The sequence below is a fragment of the Pimephales promelas genome, chromosome 16 (genome assembly GCF_988280905.1).
Source record: "Pimephales promelas chromosome 16, fPimPro1.hap1.1, whole genome shotgun sequence".
Taxonomy (NCBI): Eukaryota; Metazoa; Chordata; class Actinopteri; order Cypriniformes; family Leuciscidae; genus Pimephales; species Pimephales promelas.
This window is the reverse complement of record NC_142784.1, coordinates 8,382,988-8,402,380: the sequence shown is the minus strand read 5'-3', so window position 1 is coordinate 8,402,380 and position 19,393 is coordinate 8,382,988. Positions and strand designations below refer to the sequence as shown.

The 19,393-nt window shown below is 37.0% G+C and overlaps 1 protein-coding gene across 2 annotated transcripts in view; it reads right to left on the bottom strand.

Moving 5' to 3' along the window:
• Window positions 1-19,393, bottom strand: part of dscamb (DS cell adhesion molecule b) — a 204,371-nt gene that overhangs the window by 161,953 nt on the left and 23,025 nt on the right. For both annotated transcript variants that reach the window (XM_039654250.2, XM_039654251.2), the window contains exons 2-3: window positions 8,365-8,682; window positions 3,875-4,021 (exon numbers count right to left, since the gene is read on the bottom strand). In XM_039654250.2, the coding sequence (XP_039510184.2) occupies window positions 3,875-4,021; window positions 8,365-8,682 (465 nt within the window). The remainder of the gene's footprint in view (window positions 1-3,874; window positions 4,022-8,364; window positions 8,683-19,393) is intronic.

Here is a 19,393-nt window from a genome sequence, read left to right as displayed (position 1 = left end):
TGTATATATATATATATATATATATATATATATACACACACATGCATGTATATTTAAGAAAAAAATTATTTATATATAAAATATTTATATTTATATTAGGGCTGGGCACGGATTAATCGCAATTCATCACATACAAAATTAAAGTTTGTGTTTATGTAATATATATGTATGTAGTGTGTAGAATTATTTAGTATATATAAATACACACACATGCATATATATATATATATATATATATATATATATATATATATATATTTAAGAAATATTTGCATGTATATACTATACTATATATATAATATTATGTGCATAAATAAATATTTGCTATATTAAGAACACATTTTTCTTAAATATGCATGCATGTGTGTGTATTTATATATACTAAATAATTATACACAATTATGTATTATATATTATGTAAACACAAACTTTTATTTTGGATGCGATTAATCGCGATTAATCGTTGCCCAGCCCTAATTTATATATAATATAAATCATATATAAATATATATACAGTATATACATGAAAATATTTGTGTGTGTATTTATACATATATAAAATAATTACACACAGCACACCCACATATATTATGTAAACACAAACTTTTATTTTGGATGTGATTAATCGTTTGACAGCCCTAGAAATTGAACCCTTCCCTAATGTTTAGTATGCAAAAAAAATAGCACATCAATGGAGTAGTATGTCCGAATACATTGTATTGGAAAAACATGATGGACACTTTACTAGCACATGATGATTTGTGAATTCCCATTTCACAGTAACATTGCAAATATGTCCGCATTACACACATACAGCACACAATCATGCAGAACAGACTTTTCTTGTCGTGAAGTAAGTTTCAAACCTACACAGTATGCAAATTCAGACACAGCTTTGAGTTTAAGCTTGAAGCGGTCTATTATGTTTTTAAGGTTTGCTACATTTATTTTTAAGTCCAAAATGGGTGTCCACATTTGAAGAAACATCCCATTACATGTGCTGAAGGAACATTAACAAAGCTGCTAGGATAAGAAATCAAAATGTCATTTGGACCCATTCTTTCACAACCCATTTTTCTGCCCCAATCTGATGTATTTCTGTGTAAAGAGGGATGTGCAATGAATAAGAAATGTAGGTTTGACTTGACTGTATCCATCAGGAACTGACTGGATCTGTTCACACAGGAACAGTGGCAGATCTCGAAGAGTTTGCAGTGCATTGGAAAGGACTGAAACATGACCAGCATTCACTGGTCTTGTGGGACATGCAGGCTGAAGGTTCAGTTCACTCCAAAGATCATCTACACACATCCCACTTCTTATACAAATCTATCATTTCTGGCATTAAATTACTATGGTTACCATTGGTAAGATATTAGAAAACTGCCAACAAATAACTTGTTTATGTATTGAGGCCCTGGTTTTTTATCATTTTCAATCATTTATAATCAAAGTATTTTGGCAACGTGAACGATTCATTTGCAAATGATCCGGCCAAAGCGAGTCTTCATGATAAGAAATGAAGTATCGTCTGAGCTTCGAGAGTGTGTGCGGCTGATGGCACTGATTTACTACAGCTGGATTTTGAGTTTTGATTATAGTGTATGGAAATTATATTTAGGTCTTCAATGTCAGCTATTTAAGATGTAAATATGCTGTAAAAAGAACAAACCGTTTAAGCCAATTGAAATTAATTTCTCATCAAATGTAGACAAGGTAGGCTATTTTAGGTTAAATTATGCAAATGAATGTATCTAGTATGTTATATAGTATAGTTATATATATAATAGAGTATTTTTGCATAGCGTTCCTCCTAAAATGTTAACACATTTAACCTCAACTGACATCTTTACACTCTATTTTTTTATACTATACTGGTAATGTCTCTGATTGGCCGTTTTGTTCACGCGCTCAACATGCATGTCTCTGATTGACCGTTTTGTTCACGCGCTCAACATGCATGTCTCTGATTGGCCGTTTTGTTCACGCAATCAACATGCATGTCAATGATTGGCTGTTTTGTTCACGCACTCAACATGCATGTCTATGATTGGCTGTTTTGTTCACGCGCTCAACATGCATGTCTCTGATTGGCCGTTTTGTTCACACGCTCAACATGCATGTCTCTGATTGGCCGTTTTGTTCACGCGATCAACATGTCTCTGATTGGCCGTTTTGTTCACGCAATCAACATGCATGTCTCTAATTGGCCGTTTTGTTCACAGGCTCAACATGTATGTCTCTGTTTGGCCGTTTTGTTCACACGCTCAAAATGCATGACTCTGATTGGCCGTTTTGTTCACACGATCAACATGCATGTCTCTAATTGGCCGTTTTGTTCACGCGATCAACATTCATGTCTCTGATTGGTCATTTTGTTCACGCGCTCAACATGCATGCCTCTGATTGGCCGTTTTGTTCACTCGATCAACATGCATGTCTGTGATTGGCCATTTGTTCACGTGCTCAATATGCATGTCTCTGATTGGCCGTTTTGTTCACGCGCTCAACACACATGTCTCTGATTGGCCGTTTTGTTCAGAAAATCAACATGCATGTGTCTAATTGCCCATTTTGTTCACACGCTCAACATGAATGCTCTCAACATATATTTGTCAAAGAAGTCATTGTGGATCATTGTAGCCAATTAGAGACGTATTTGTTGGGCGAAACAGAGATGTTTAAGAATCCGTTAACAGCGCTCTAAATGCCAGAGGGAAATGTTAGTATCCCACATTTTTACCTGCAACTACATGTCAACTCACTCTCATTACAGTTATTAGTTGACTTATATTAGTTGAGTATTAGTAGACTGGTAGGGTTAGTACTAGTAGAATAAGTTGTAAAGCTACTTATAGTCAGTAGAATGTATTTTGGAGATCATCAGAATAAAGTATTAGCAAAAAAAGCCACGTCAAGCCAAAGCCATTAAATGTAAAACCTGTAGAATCTCCCAGAAATTACAGCTGGCTTGATTACGGGCTGTACATTTGTTCCCAATCTATGCTCCAAATTTGCTTTGACTAAAATAAAAGCACGCTACTGTGTTCCTTAAGGCTGACCACAACAACAAATATTCACAAAACCTGCTTGATGAAAAATAAAAGAGGAAAGAAGCCCAGACACATGCCAGCATAAAAAAATCTCATTGTATATGTCACAAAGCCCATTTCTCTGCAAGAGTAAACAATTGTTCAGCCTCACATGCCAGAGAGCTTTCAGCCTCGCGTCCGAGGTCCTTCGTCATTAAATATTTAGCGAGGGCTGAGCGTCGGATAGGTTTAATGCTTCTGACATCTTGCACTCGGTTTGATATCGGCATGTGCCACGACCACGTCAGATAAAACAGTTCTTCATCCTTATAAATGAAACTCACCATGTAATTACAAAACCATTCACAAAGGTATGAGGAATTTCATGCATAGTATTCCATATTCCACCAACCAGACTGTTGCCATGGAGATGTCGTCAGCTAGTCATAAGTGGTGATGTACATTGATTGGTGAGGGAATGGATTTTTCAAAGCTCACAAGACGTCCATGGCCAGATTCTTTGAGAGGTGTATCTTTGAATCTTAAGGCTCCGAATGACTTGTGAATGTACTTGGATCAACTTTTACAGTGTGTCTAAAGCCACAAACCACACTTGAACTTTCCTAAATACTGCCATTCGTGACAAATCCACCAAGAGGGTACCAGTCAATCAAATGGTTGAAGCAAACTCAACAATGGCAGATCAAAATGAACATGCTGAGCTCAACGTTGGGCAAAATATATGCAATATGCTAATATGCAAAATAAAGGCAGTGATATTGATGTTTTCGTGTTGCCTTGCGAAAGTCTCAATCGAAAGCAATGTAAGAGATCAGCCCTACCTGAGACAAGTGAGACTGTGTCTTTCTCCCATGATACAACACTGACGTAGTCCTCTACTGAGGCCGGGATAATGCACTTGAAGACGGCCGTATTCCCCCGCATGACTCTCTGATCGGCCACACGCACTGTGTACGGCTCCCGGAATACTGCGGTGAACAGAAAAGAGTGTTGTTCTTACAAATTCAACATACTAAGAAATCTATCCACGTCCTGATTTTGCATATAAACAATAAACAAAGACATAAACTGTAAACTTGTCTCTCAAATCTGATTGGTTGATTGGAATGTTGTTCCAGGATCTACAAAGACATTGATCCAGACATTGAACTTCTGTCGAAAGGCTAAATATCATAATTATATTCTGTCAAATATTCAGTATTATACCATGGTCTGGGTGAATACTCGATTCTGATTGGCTGCAGGGTGTCCGTTAAAAAGTGATAGAGGACACCTAGTAAAGTAGTTCTGGTGAAACTGCCTGTTTACCATTCGAAATTAATAAATAAATGCGCTGCCTACAACGGCTGTGAGTAACCATAGCAACAGGCAGTCACATGCTCTATCATCTAACGTTAGATATTACAGCCTAATACAACAATGAGCGACTTCGTGCTATTTCTTTTAACATTTATGGAGAATATGGCAACTTTGACGACTGGTATGCTGCTGAAGAAAGAAAAAATGTAAATAAAACGGAGAAAATTACACCGCTGCTGCTCTGCTCCATTGAACTCTATTGGTAACGACGTAACTTGCGACCATAGTTGGATAACGATGCTTTCGGGAAACGCACCCCTGAATGAGACCCTGCGGGAGTTTTACGCAGCTGTCCAGACAACCAAGGCAGGAGAAGGCTGAACGTTACAGCGTTTCAAGCCTAAGGAGACTGAGGCAAATGACCCTCTCTTTGATCTGATTAATTTATTGCCCTCTATAACGTTAAGCGCGAATAGCTGGAGCTCAGAGCTAATTTTTTAATTTTTTTTTATTGTTGTTTGGTTAATTTTTTTATGTGTAATAAAAAAAAAAAACTATGCCTAACGTTACCTTTGTGTTTCATGAAAAAAAAAAAATGCATTTATGAACCTGAAGGGATACGAGCTAAGCGGACTATAAATATCTCCGGTTGCTAAATAAACAGTCAGGCAAGGCAAGTTATTATTTGTAAAAACTAGATTTAGCCTAATTAAAATATAAACTAATGTTTTAAAAATGTTTTATTTGGCAAGTGACCGCGGTATAAGCGGGTTAATGCCCGACGAGGTGTCCATTGTCAGGTTTTAATGGACTTCGCCAGAGGCAACCGTCCTCCGCTGGACGTCGGCCGGTGTACGCCTCGCCGTCGTCCATTAAAACCTGACAATGGACACCTCGTCGGGCATTAACCCTTACATATTCTAATGTAATTAGTAACTGTGCAATATAGGCAATCACATAAAGCGCATCACAATTTATCATAAACATTTGTGATATTTACATTTCAGAAAGAAATGGTAACGCTTCCTTTTACAGTACAGTACTTACAGTATACATACAGTGTACTTACCTAGAAAGTACTGGCTTATATAAGGTAAGTACATGGAACAGGGGTAGGTTCAGGGTTAGTACTAATTATTACCCAGTAATTGTAGTTACTAAAATAAGTACATAGTATTTACATGGGTAACTGGACTGTAAAAGGAAAGAAATACATGTATATACCTTATTCAGAGCAGCACCAGAGTAAAAAGCTGTATTAAGCTTCTATATCACTTATAATTTTCCACACAGCTTATGTTGTCTGGACTTTTTTGTCTACTGGAACTTTATGGAAAGATGTTTCGACAGCAAAACCATCCAAAAACACATTAAATAACAGTACAACCCACTGATGAGATGCATGTCTGTCCCTCACGGCCTCGCTTTGATTCCCGCTAAAAATCAAAATGGCGCTGCAGTGAATAAGGTCTATTGAAAAGGTTCTAAACAGAACCCTAAATGTCAGGCGCTTCACAAATAGAATCAGAGCCTACCATCATGGGTTGTATGGATTTAGTTTGAATTAATTTTGTCTTAGTTCAATTCAATTGTATGAATTAAACAGCTTGTAAACACATTTTACCACAAGAAAGAAAAAAAAATCAAATATCCCATTAAAAACGTGAACGCATTTTACAATCATTTAAGACATTTCTCCTTAGAACCTTTTTTGTATTAAGGGCTCTTTAAAATTGAGTCGAGAACCCTAGGGTTCTTTATTATTGTCTCAGAGTGTGGCTGAAATGTACAAAAAATATAAATGACCCAAATTCTAGACATGACTGACCTAAGCAAAAATGCATTAATATTTCAGTGTTTTCATCTGTCTGTCTTATAGAGCTGTCACAGAAGGATAGCTCTATGAGCACTTTTAACCAATGCTGAACTGTAGGAGATTTGAAAAACTCAAACGGCATGTAATATTTGCTTTTTATTGATTGATTGATTTATTTAATTGATCTATTGTTGCTGTACATAAGAAGCAAGAGTTAAAGGATTAGTTCACTTAATTTACACACCCCCATTTCATTTCATGAAGATGTTCATATCTTTCTTCAGTTAAAAAGATATTAAGGTTTTTGAGGTTCTCCATATAGTGGCATCAATGGTTATTAACCCTCTGGGGACCAAGGTGTTTTTGGGGTCCTTGAGATGTTTTGACATGCTGTGACGCTTTTTTCAGTTGCTTATAAACATATTAATGGCACAGGTGAAATTACACAGGGCTACCATAATATGTGAGCAACATGTATGTGCATGTTTGTATTTTTGAGAGAACATTGTTCATGCGACATTGAATATTGTTTTATGTTTAAATTACTTCATTTAAAAGAAGAGAATTTCAGCTTCATAAAGACAAATGTGACAAGTATTTAATTGGTTTCAGTTCATTTTTCGGACGCGTTTCAGAAAAAATTTTGCGGAGACAGAGTGAGCTCAAAGCGCACCCTGTTTATTTTATTTATTTTACAAAAACACAAGGTTTTGATGTTAATAAGAGTGTAAACAAAAAAGAAGACCCTCTATAGTTTATAATCATGTATTGACTTTGTTTATATGACCATTAATGACTGAGTATTTTAATTCTATGTTGCAGCTATGTGAAAAAAAAAAAAAAAAAACGATGAAAACGCGGGGACGCATTTTTGGCCCTTAGGGGGTTAACGAGTTGAAGGTCCAAATTGCAGATCTCTACACAATCCCAGCCGAGGAATAAGAGTCTTATGTAGAAAAACTGTCAGTCATTTTCTAAAAAAAAAAAGAGAAAGATTTATATAATTTTTAACCACAAATGCTCAAATTGCATGTCCACGACTTCACGCATTGCGTAATCACGTTGGAAAGGTCAGACGGGAACCTGACGTAGGGTGAAAATGTAGGATAGGGTGAAACTTCATCTAAAATCTCATTTCTCATTTACATTGTTGTTTTTTCTTTTCTTTTTTCTTTTATTTTTGTAAAGGGTGGTTTGCAAACACCATGTCGCTACTTACGCCTACGTCACGCTTGACCTTTCAACATGGTTATGTATTGTATGTCACAAAATGACGGATTGTTTCTCTAGATAAGACTCTTATTCCTCATCTGGGATCTTTGAAGCTGCACTGAAACTCACATTTAGACCTTCAACCCGTTGGACCCCATTGCAGTCACTATATGGAGAAAAATCCTGGAATGTTTTCCTCAAAAACCTTCATTTCTTTTCGACTGAAGAAAGAAAGACTTGAACATCTTGGATTGACGTGGGGGTGAGTAAATTTTAATTCTGAAGTGAACTAATCCTTTAAATTAGGGCTGTCAAACGATTAATCGCGATTAATCGTATCCAAAATAAAATGTGTGTTTACATAATATATGTGGGTGCACTGTCTATATATATATATATATATATATAAATACACACCCATGCTTGTATATATTTAAGAAATATTGTCATCTATATACTGTACATAGATTTTTTCTTAAATATACAATTTTTCTTTAATGTGTATTTATATATCTAAAATAATTATATACAGTGCACCCACATTTTTTTATGTAAACACAAACTTTTATTTTGGATGCGATTAATCGCGATTAATTGTTTGACAGCTCTACTGTAAGTAAATGATTGTGATAAAGCGATTATTAAAATAATAAAACAGACATTTTTGTGTACGTATTTCTCAGTGGGTTTCAGTCCGTTCTCATCCTTTAACGTCATGTAGAACGCTATATGCAAAAACGGCGCTATACTACGCACATGGCACCCTTTATCGTTAATATAACACGCAAAACCAAGACGTCATAAATCCTTTAGACCCTACCCCACACCTAAACTTGGCTCTCACAGCGCGTGTTATATTAACGATAACGGGTGCCATGTGCGTAGAATAGCGCCGTTTTTGCATATAGCGTTCTATATGACGTTAAAGGATGAGAATGGGTTGTGGGTTTCGTGTTGTTTAATTATGATATTTAGCTGACTGACCGGCCTTAATGTGTAGATCTTGGCTCCTGATCTTCCCTGATGGGTTTTCCGCTGTGCAGTAGTATGTATTGTCATTGATTAGGTTACTAAAGCTGGACGGCAGGAATCCGTAGATCTGCAGCGTGCCGTTGGGGTGCACATGGCGGATGCCTGGGACATCGTAGATCTCCTCCCCGGTGGCCAGGTACCAGCGCAGCGTGGCGGGGGGCACGGCCGCGGCGGGACACGGCACCAGTGCCCCTGTGGTGCTGGAGAACACTACCTCTTGCAGAGATGCATTGACAAAATATAAGCTGGAACGTAGATCTTCACCGAAAACTGTCAAGGAACAGACAGGACAAGAGTTAGTGAGTGAGAACTGTAATATGGATGCATTAATGGCTTTTCAAGTGTAAACTTCCAATGTTAGCACCTAGCGATTAGCACAAACATTTAAGTAAACTGAGCTCATGTGGAAAAAGCAAGTTTGAATCTGATTTGCAACACAATGATCAATAACACTGTGGGGAGAAAAGTTTTTAAAAAATGTTTGGAAACTATTTACCGTACGTTATCACACTTATCTAAACTACTTTAACTACGTAACGTTAAAACTGATTTGAATAATTACACCTAGATAGAAGACTAAATTTAAAAAAAAAATCATTTAGGAAAAGCACAATTTAAACTGCAGTATTAGGAATCTTAAAGGAGTAGTTCACTTTTAAATGAAACTTATGCTGATAATTTACTCACCCTCATGTCATCCAAGATGTCCATGTTTTTATTTCTTCAGTCGAAAAGAAATTAAGGTTTTTGATGAAAACATTCCAGGATTTTCTCCATATAATGGACTTCAATGGGAACCAAATGGTTCAAGGTCCAAATAAAAGTTTCGGTGCAGCTTCAAAGGGCTTTAAACGATTCCAGATGATGAATAAGGGTCTTATCAAGCGAAACGATCACTCATTTCAAAAATAAATAAAAAAGTTTGAGTTTTATAAGCTCAAATACTCGCCTTGCTCTGTTCTGTGATGAGCGTTCGTGACTCTCCTGTTCGAACTCGTTCATCAAAATTAACAAATCTTTTTCGAGTCATGACTGAAAGGGTCCTAGATAAGTCCACTGAAACAGTCTTTTGAACCGTTTGGTTCCCATTGAAGTCCATTATATGGAGAAAATCCTGGAATGTTTTCATCAAAAACCCTAATTTCTTTTCGACTAAAGAAAGAAAGACGTGGACATCTTGGATGACATGGGGGTGAGTAAATTATCAGCAAACTTTTTTTTTTTTTTTTAAGTGAACTAATCCTTTAAACAATGACAGAATTATAAATAAAAAATGGGGCAATTGATAAAAACTATATTTGATAAAGTGGGATAAAAAAATCACGATGATGAAAAATCGATTTTTAAATGCTAATAAAATGATGATGACACAAGTATTATGTAGAAATGCTTTGCTACATATCATTGTTTGAATTTATTGTTATAATTATAAACCATACTTTTTTGCTTTATTTTCTGCTCTGTTATTTCTGAATTCAAATCCATGCTCAAAACTCACTTGTTTTCTGAATGTCATAATTCTTAAGTTGTACTATATTATTATTATTATTATTATTATTATTATTATTTTTATTATTATACACTCTCGTCTACCTACTGTTGGTTTGTTTGCTGTCTTTTTCTATTGCCTTTATTGTTGTATGTTTACTGTAAAGTGTCCTTGAGCTATGGAAATAAATAAAATATAAATAAAATAATAAATATAAATAAAACTTGTTCTTATTATTTAAAACAGAAAACTGAAGTTAAACAGAAACCAACAAACATACTGTAGCTAAAATGTATAAAAATATGGTAAAACTTTACCATAAGGTCTAATTTGTTGATATATTGACAAACATGAACTAACTTTAAGCAATACGGCATTTATTCATTTTGTTAATGTTATTTAATAAATCAAACCGGTGTTCATTGTTTGTTCATGTTAGTACACAGTGCATTAATACAATGTTAACAAATACAAATTTTGATTGAAATAATAAATTAGTAAGTAAATGCTGTAGAAGTAGCCTATTGTTCATTCTTAGTTCATGTTAACTAATGTAATAAAATCTTATTGTAAAGTGTTACCAACTATGGTAAATATGATATATATGATATATATATATATATATACACATTAAATTGGCAGTGGATATGAATGTATTCTACCAAATGACATGAGCACAAATGCATACATCCTAAAATATATGGAGAGTATTAAAGGTCAACACTAAGACACTGAGAAAATCTGACATGGCATCATGTAGCTAATCACAGCCAAAGAAAAGTTCAAGACGGATGACTTCCTGCTAATTGCTAAATCTTGCTCGTGTCTTGATGAAAGTCTGCTCGCCGCTGTGCCACGGGCCGTATCTGAGCGCCAATCTCCGCTTGGCAGTAAATGGCTCACCAGTGACAGCTGGCAGTGTTTTCCCTCGGGACCAAACATTTTAGCACTTCATAAATTTCTAACAAGGTTTCAAATTGCAGCAGTTTCAACCTTTTCCGAGGATCAGCGGGTTTCGCTCACAAAGCAGAAGGTGCGCGCAGAAGACGACGTGCATTCATAAACACATGTGCGCCCACATGCTCAGATATTACACACCAGTTGTTGGCACACTTGATGAGCAAACGCCGACGAGCAAACAAACGAAACCCGCGAACAAGCGCTCGTAATGGTGATAATCTTTACTGTGGCAATCTGAGGCATATGGTATCATTCATCAAGTGGCACGCTGAAGCAGCCATCTGTTAAAATGTCTTGTTTTGCCAGCGAGAGGCTTGGCGGAGCGTTTGTTCCGATATTACAGAGCGTGAAAACATTCTGGCCTTTATGCAATGAGAATTTGCTCACTCACTCTGTTGTAAACCAAAGCAATCACTGTTGATCTTCATTCCAAGAGGACGTTGTGCTACCTAAGTGATTCAACACATTCTGCACTAATCAACTCGATGAATTCATGTCGGTTTAATAGACAAGCGGTCTTTAAGTCTGAAATAAAAACCCGCTGATGTAAAACAAATTGTAAACTCCATGTGTGTCCACTACAAGTGAATAAATCCTAATATCCTAGGATATTTTAGACTGCAGAGAGTAACCAGTGCTTCTCCTGCAAATCTGGGATATCGTAAAGGTTGGACAGCAGCAGAAAGGATTGGATGATGCTCTTTTCTTTAAAGGGATACTTCAGGATATAACATTAAAGGGGTGATGAACTGAGAAATCAAAATTTCCTTGAGCTTTTGACATCTAAGAGGTCAACATATTATATAAGAATATACAGTAAGATTCAGAACTGAAAACGTCCTTGTTAGTCCAATAAAAGCTTTTATTGACACCAGCCTCAGCAAACGACTCGTTTTTCAAAGTGGGGAACTATGACGTCAAAGAGGATAAAGAAGAAGATCAACTCCTACTTCAACACGGCCGGTTTAGCCCCGCCCACCGATTCACGCATTACACAGCTAAATAACATAGATTCCTACCTCGTGATGATGACAAACCGTGTCGAGAGTGAAACTCATTTTAATATGTAAAACTGTTATCCACTCACAGCAGTTGGCGTTTACTTCCAAGTCTTTAATGCGAGATGCCCATAAAAATCGTGCGTTTTTGAGCTAGACTCAAAACTAGGGTACAAAATAGCCTATTACTTATTTATTTTGATGTTTTTGAATGTAAAAACCAAGCGAACGTCATAAGTTGACCTCAGACAACAATATAATACAATTTAAAAAGCCAGTTCATGACCCCTTTAAGCTTTGTATTAGTAGAAAACCTGTAGTATTTTCGAATTACCGTGCTTTCCACGCTCGTATACCCCTGAAATGAGAGATTTATGTATTTGTTGTCTGGAAAAAATCCTCCGATGACGCAAAAATCATGTGCGGGATTCAGCTTTTGCTTTCTGCGGTCGCCATTCATTGTTTACATGCACAGCTTTTGTTTCAATCTAACTGAATTCATTCCGATTGGTGAATCTGAATGTAGTGTTTACATGAACGCTAAACAAGTGATCGGTTGATGTGCGTTTTAACATTGCTAAGAAAATTCCCGCTCCTCCGTGAGAGATACGAGATCGGTGCGTCTCGCAGGCGTCGCTCATCGGTAATCGTCACCGGCCACAGTAAACATGACTCGCGCCGTTCTCCCGCGGCCCTCACTCGTCCCGCTCCCCACAGTAAACATGACTCGCGCCGTTCTCCCGCGGCCCTCACTCGTCCCGCTCGCCACATTAAACATGACTCGCGCCGTTCTCCCGCGGCCCTCACTCGTCCCGCTCGTCACATTAAACATGACTCGCGCCGTTCTCCCGTGGCCCTCACTCGTCCCGCTCGCCACAGTAAACATGACTCGCGCCGTTCTCCCGCGGCCCTCACTCGTCCCGCTCGCCACAGTAAACATGACTCGCGCCGTTCTCCCGTGGCCCTCACTCGTCCCGCTCGCCACAGTAAACATGACTCGCGCCGTTCTCCCGCGGCCCTCACTCGTCCCGCTCGCCACAGTAAACATGACTCTCGCCGTTCTCCCGCGGCCCTCACTCGTCCCGCTCGCCACAGTAAACATGACTCGCGCCGTTCTCCCGCGGCCCTCACTCGTCCGGCTCGCCACAGTAAACATGACTCGCGTCGTTCTCCCGCGGCCCTCACTCGTCCCGCTCGCCACAGTAAACATGACAAATGCCGACTGTAGAACGCAAAAGCCAAATTTCGGACATTTTGGGCGATCTCGAAACACGTTTTTTGGGCAGACTCATCAAGGAGACTCATGATTTTGAATAAGTAATAACTTTGTTACAACTAAAAAAGTATTTTCAATATAGTATGAATGTGTGTAGTATGTATGCCATGATGTAATGATCATGTGACCTAAGTTGCATCACTTCACTGCTATTCACAATCCTCTCCCGTGGCCTCATGGGATAGTGATTTGTCCCATCATATGCACACTTCAGAATCTTTTTGCCAACTCTTTTATGGATACTGTGAAACCAGACATACTACTCTTTCTCTATCTTTCATAATACTCACGTACTATTTTTCGTCTACTACAGTACATACAAGGGAAGAACGTAATTTCAGATGCAGCCAAATCTAAACATGTGACCTTTTCTTGGAAATGCAAGGTTAGGTCAGGTTGTAAAATGTAATATTCAAAACTCCCCATGATATGATCATTTTTATGAATTAATATTCACAATCTTTTAAAAAAATAAATGAATAAATAAATAAAAAAATAAAAAATGTAATTAAAATCAAAGTGACAAGAGCTGCATCCAAAAACGTCCCTACTATATAGTAGACGAAAAACAGTATGTGACAAAAGTAGTACATCAGAATTCACAATCCTCACACCTATTTCATCTGGCAATATTTTGACGTGCACGTTCGATGGACACTTTACTATCCCATGATGCCACGGGAGAGGGTTTTTGAATGGCAGTGAAGCAACGCAACTGCCGCTGTTAGGTCACGTGATCATGACAACATGGTGGATGTAGGTTTAATCCATAAAACAAGCACAAGGTCAAATCCACAGAGTAATCAATCCAGATAATAATAAAAGGTCCAAGGCAAAGAGAATAACAGGGAGACAGCAAAGAATGACTGAACACAGGGCTTAAAGGGATAGTTCACTTTGAAATTAATTTTTGATATGTTTTAGCTTACCTCAAGGGCATCCAAGATGTAGGTGTCTTTGTTTCCGCAGTATTTTCAATTTTGATATTTTTAGGTCAAACCGTTCGTGTCTTAGGCCATCAATGTGTACTTACATTTACGAGTCATTAAATCATGTTTAATTTGGACTTCTCTGTGCATGCTCTTTGAGGTGGTGACCATAGTCCTCCATTATATGACTGACAGACAAGAACGGTTTGACCTAAAAATGTCAAAATTGAAAATACTGTGGAAACAAAGACACCTACATCTTGGATGACCTTGAGGTAATCTAAAACATATCAAAAATGTATTTCGAAGTGAACTATCCCTTTAACAAAATACTAACACACAGGTGGAAGCAATCAGCACATGATGAGTGCAGGCAATGAGTCATGGGAAATGCGGTTCATAATGTGATAAAGAAAGCAGGAGGCGATACTAAATGAAGCAAGGGTGTAAAGCAGAAGTCACATCAAATCCTTCTTGAAAGGGCCACACATCCGAATTTACAGGAAAACAGCACTTCGATGCTCAACAACACGGAGGAAAAATTCACAATTGTCATCATTTTTCATGAGATGAAGCATAAAGACGAAAAAGTGACACTGTTTAATAATGTATTGTGTGCATTCATAATTAACCAAGGTTTTTCTCTCTTTGGGCATTGCTTTGGAAGAAAAACGGCACTCTATTCAATATTAAACTGCTCTCTCATGTGAAGGTCAGTACATCAAATACATCAACCATCCTTTTATTTGGGCTGGCAGAGTGATTGGGATGGCAGTTGACTCTAATGCACTGGCCTTGCTTTGCCTGTAGGCCTTTAATGTCGTGTCACCTGAGACATGGGCTGAACCTGAAGGAAAGTGGCTAACAACAAGCCAAGGTGACTTTAGTACGGCATTTCAGAAACACCCACACAATTTGCACGATTTTTTTCCCCCATTATACAGTAATTATCTGTGCATTTGTGCGCACACACAATCTTACTCACACTGAGATGCTCAAAAATGGATTTATTTTGACAATGTTTGCAGGTTTGGAGATACTGGTTGATTTTGGATTCACTTTTGCTGCAGGTACATGTGGCAACAACTGACTGCATTTATGAGCGAGTCATTGAATTATTCACTCAACTAAACCACTGACTGATTGAGGAACAAAACAGCAGAATGTGTATTGATGATGGGATGAGGATGAGCTTTTTGCCATGGCAACATGCTAAAAAGTGTTGGCTTTGAGAGCACCGGGAGAGATGAGCTTTAAGCCAAAGACAAGTTGCCAATATCTACTAAAATTTATGAATACACTCGCATGCCCAGTTTCACAGAAAAGGCTTAAGTTTACTGCCAGACTAAAATGCATGTTTGGGCCGTTTTAACTGAAAGCAACTTAAAATATGTCGGTGTCATTTTTTTTTTCTTTTCTTATTGGCTGTTTACACAACACCGCTTTCAACTAAATGCGGAAATCTTTTAAATGCGTTTTGTCTATTCATTTACACGACAGCTGCGTTTTGAGTGCCTGAAAACGTAAACTTTTGGAAAGTGCAAGTCTTTGAAAATGTTCTCTGCGTAAACAACAAAAGCACGCATCTCTGAAGACGATGACATCATGCACATGTGTATTACGTGTTCAGTCTACAGTATTTCATCGCCATCTAGTGGCCTGGCAGAGGAATATAGCGTTTTTAGCCGTTTTCGTGGATCCGTGTGAATGGGGATCGTTTCGACAATGTCTGTCCGCGGAAAACTCAAAGGAAAAACTTCCCAGTCTTAAGCATATCGTTGTCGTGTAAACGTACCCTAAGTTATGTTTATAAAAGCTCTTTAACTGTCACCGTCCCACAGGTGGGACGTTTGCCACTATATTTTTAAAACAATAATATCTTAGTAAATACCTTAAATAATATTGACAAACTATATATCATTTGAAAGCTTACAATCTCCAGTTTCCATATTTGGTGACTGATTTTCAAAATATATTACAGAGAAGCCATAACTTATCAATATGCAACAAGAATATTTTCATACTCATAAGGCGTGTTCAGACCTTTATTTTAAAATAGCAGTAAACATGAAAAATCATGAAAAAAATGGTAGAAACCTCAGTTTGTTTTCATGCCAAAAGTTCAAAAGATAGAATCCATTCAATTATTTTGGAAAAAAAGGTCTGAAAAGTTTGAAATATCAAGAAAAATATAATAAATTCACCATTTGTGATGTGGTAGCTAGCTATGACTTACATGCGTGTTCTTTGTATTTGTTTCTTAGAGGTTCAATTCATTTCAAAATCTGCCAAACTTCCCATACTACTTCTGAATAGGATCTCTACTTCAGAAATTGTATGAAAATTGTGAAAATAATGGTTCATATCACTCAAAACACGAATGGAAATGCAGGCGCCCTTATATGGGCAGTAATGGAGTCTGATTGTGCCCTAGTGAAAAAGTTTGGTACTGCACCCAAACAAAATCTTACTGAAAGCTCATTTTTTGAGATATCAACCTAAAATTTGAAACACAACTTGTTCAGATTTTTGGCTTTGATCTTTCTGCCGTTTTAGAGTAGCCCAGGTTTTGAAAATATATATTTTATGTAAAATATGAATAATTAATATTTTTACATTGTACATTTCCATAAACTCAAACTTCTATAACTTTTTTTCTTAATTTATTTCACTTCTACAAAAATCTGCCAAATGTCTTCTTTAAAACAAGACCAATCATATGTCTATATTCCAAAGCATTCTTGAATTACAACCATTTAAGTTCGAAATGTGCATTTTCATGTCTATTCAAAAAAGGGGGGGTGACAGTTAAGGGGTTAAATGTCGTAATTTAGCTAAGGTCTAAGCTACTCCTGGTTTAATCTAAGCCTCAGCGTTTTACTTCAGCCGCCAGGTCATATGGGTTCCTTTTAAATCGTAATTTAATGTAATGTTAATTCAAGCAGATTTTTTTAATTGATTTTTTTTTAAAGCACAATTTTGCTTAACGTTAAGAGAGATGGTGGGCGTAGAAACGTCACAAATGTTTATTTCAAGCGCTGAATCCAAGTATTTTCCAAGAATCCAAGTAATCATACAAATATTTCAGAAATTATTTAATTAATTTGTAATAAAAATCGTTTTTAAATACAAATAATAGCTTTTATAATATTTTATACAAAATATTTTTTCTGCATAGCGGGGAATTTAAAGTCCCCCTGTGGTGAAAATCAAGTTTTTAATGTTGTTTATATGTCTATGTGGTGTTTTTAAGACAAACCATGTGTAAATTCATAAGTCGACAGCATTGCTAAGACAGTCTCAAAAACACGGTTTGAAATCGCTGGTGTTTCTGATGTCACAAACTACCTTGTAACCAATCAGATCAACGTGTGATCGTCAACCAGTGGATCTCTGAGCTGAGTGAGTGAGTGGAGGCGGGGCTCATTTACATATTCACAGAACCATGCATACTAAATGAGCTGTAGTTACATTCAAGCTATTTTATGGCATGAAAAAAGGGGGGGAAAAATTCAATGTAATTTTGTTGAACAAAATCAGTTTTAAGGGATACAATTATTGACTAACAGGAGGACTTAAAAAAACATGTAAAATGTAAAATTAAAAAATTTAAAAATACAGCTTATCCTTATGTACTCTACTGTAGAAGATGACAGCCACAACAGGAACACACACACATGTTCTTCTTTCCTTTTAAATGTATTATTACGTCGATTAATTTCGCTTTACTCAAGCTAGTTTATTTTCATGGAGCTTACAAGGTAATGCAGTCGACACAAAGCAATCTGCTTTATTTTTATATTAAATAGCAAGGACAAACCATGCAAAAAAAAGTGACATTCTTTCCAGTGCACTCAATGTCCAAATTCACTTACTCATTTTTAATAACTCCTTTGAGTGGACTATATTAGTGGACAAATGCAATGAATAGTGAATGAGGGTGAGTATCTGTCTCTATCAGCACTTATCACAAAAACAGCAATATCATGATTTGCCCCTCATATTTTAGTTTTGAAAGCAATTTCATTTGAATCGCTTACTCGCCTCAAATAACGTCACAACTGCTTTTAAAACAGGCTTTTTTTTCAGTAACAAGTGAATTGGTTCATCCTTAATGACTCTCTCATTTCTAGCATTAGCAAGCAATTTATTCTAGTAAGAGTCAGTTTGTCCTAAACGATCCCCCCCCCTCTCTCTCTCTCTCTCATATTAGAAAGCCATCAGTGAATCGGTTCATCCAAAACCACCCTCTCTCTCCTATGCAGTGTTGTTCCTTTATTTAAAATACCCTGGCACGATTGCTGTTGTGCCACAAAACTACTGAACAGATTAAATGCTTAATTATTTCATCCGATAATGATATTCACCCATGGAATGACTTCAAATGACAGGCTGCAAATGTAGCTTTCCCAACACTGTGTTGGTGAGGGTCACAAAATTATTCTTACAATTTGAAATGGATCATGCTAAAAAGTTACCAATGGCAATCTTTAATTACATTTGGACCTTATAGTTATAGATATGGATGAGAAGATATTAACCAGTAAAGCATGATGAAAAGGACAAAACAACAATTATACATGTATTTAAAAACACAACAGGCAGAACACTAGTCTCTGACTCAAATTTAGGGTGACTAGTCAATCACACGCAAACGCATTTGTCATCTTCAGCTGCCTAATCATCCATCCTAAACAGCTTTCAGGGCCACTGGTGCATTTGATCTGAGCAATGGTGCGATCAATGCTGATGAGGCAAACACTAACACTACAAATAAACCAACAAATCTACCACTGTCTAGTATCATTACAAACTGACATTAACAAAGACCTTCAAGTTTTGTGGTGTTTTTAATCTAGTTTTCATCAAAACAGATGGCAGCGAAGCAAGTGCATTCTGGGAGTTGTTGTCTTTTGTCCACATAAGCCAAAAATACATTTTCTGGCTTTTCTCAGTCTAGAAAGCTCCAAATTCAAAAATAATTTCACATTTCTTCTACATAAATGACCCATTTTAAATACACATTCACCTTTCCAGAAGTGAAGTATCTCATCCACACTGAAAAGTTTCTCATCCACACTGAAACGTCGGAAAACGCTAAATTCACCTTACAGCGCATGCGAAAATGAGATGATACAGAGAGAATCAAGTTGCTGGCGGGATAATTTTATTTAGCAAAATATCTCACCATTCACCAGATCACCGCTATCAGTCACCACTATATTTTTGGTCTAACAGCCAACACAATGGCTCTCATGGTTTGCCACAGGACAGCAAATGCAAGTGAATTTTCTGTCGTCTTTGCAGGACTGTGATATTGAGAGCAAAG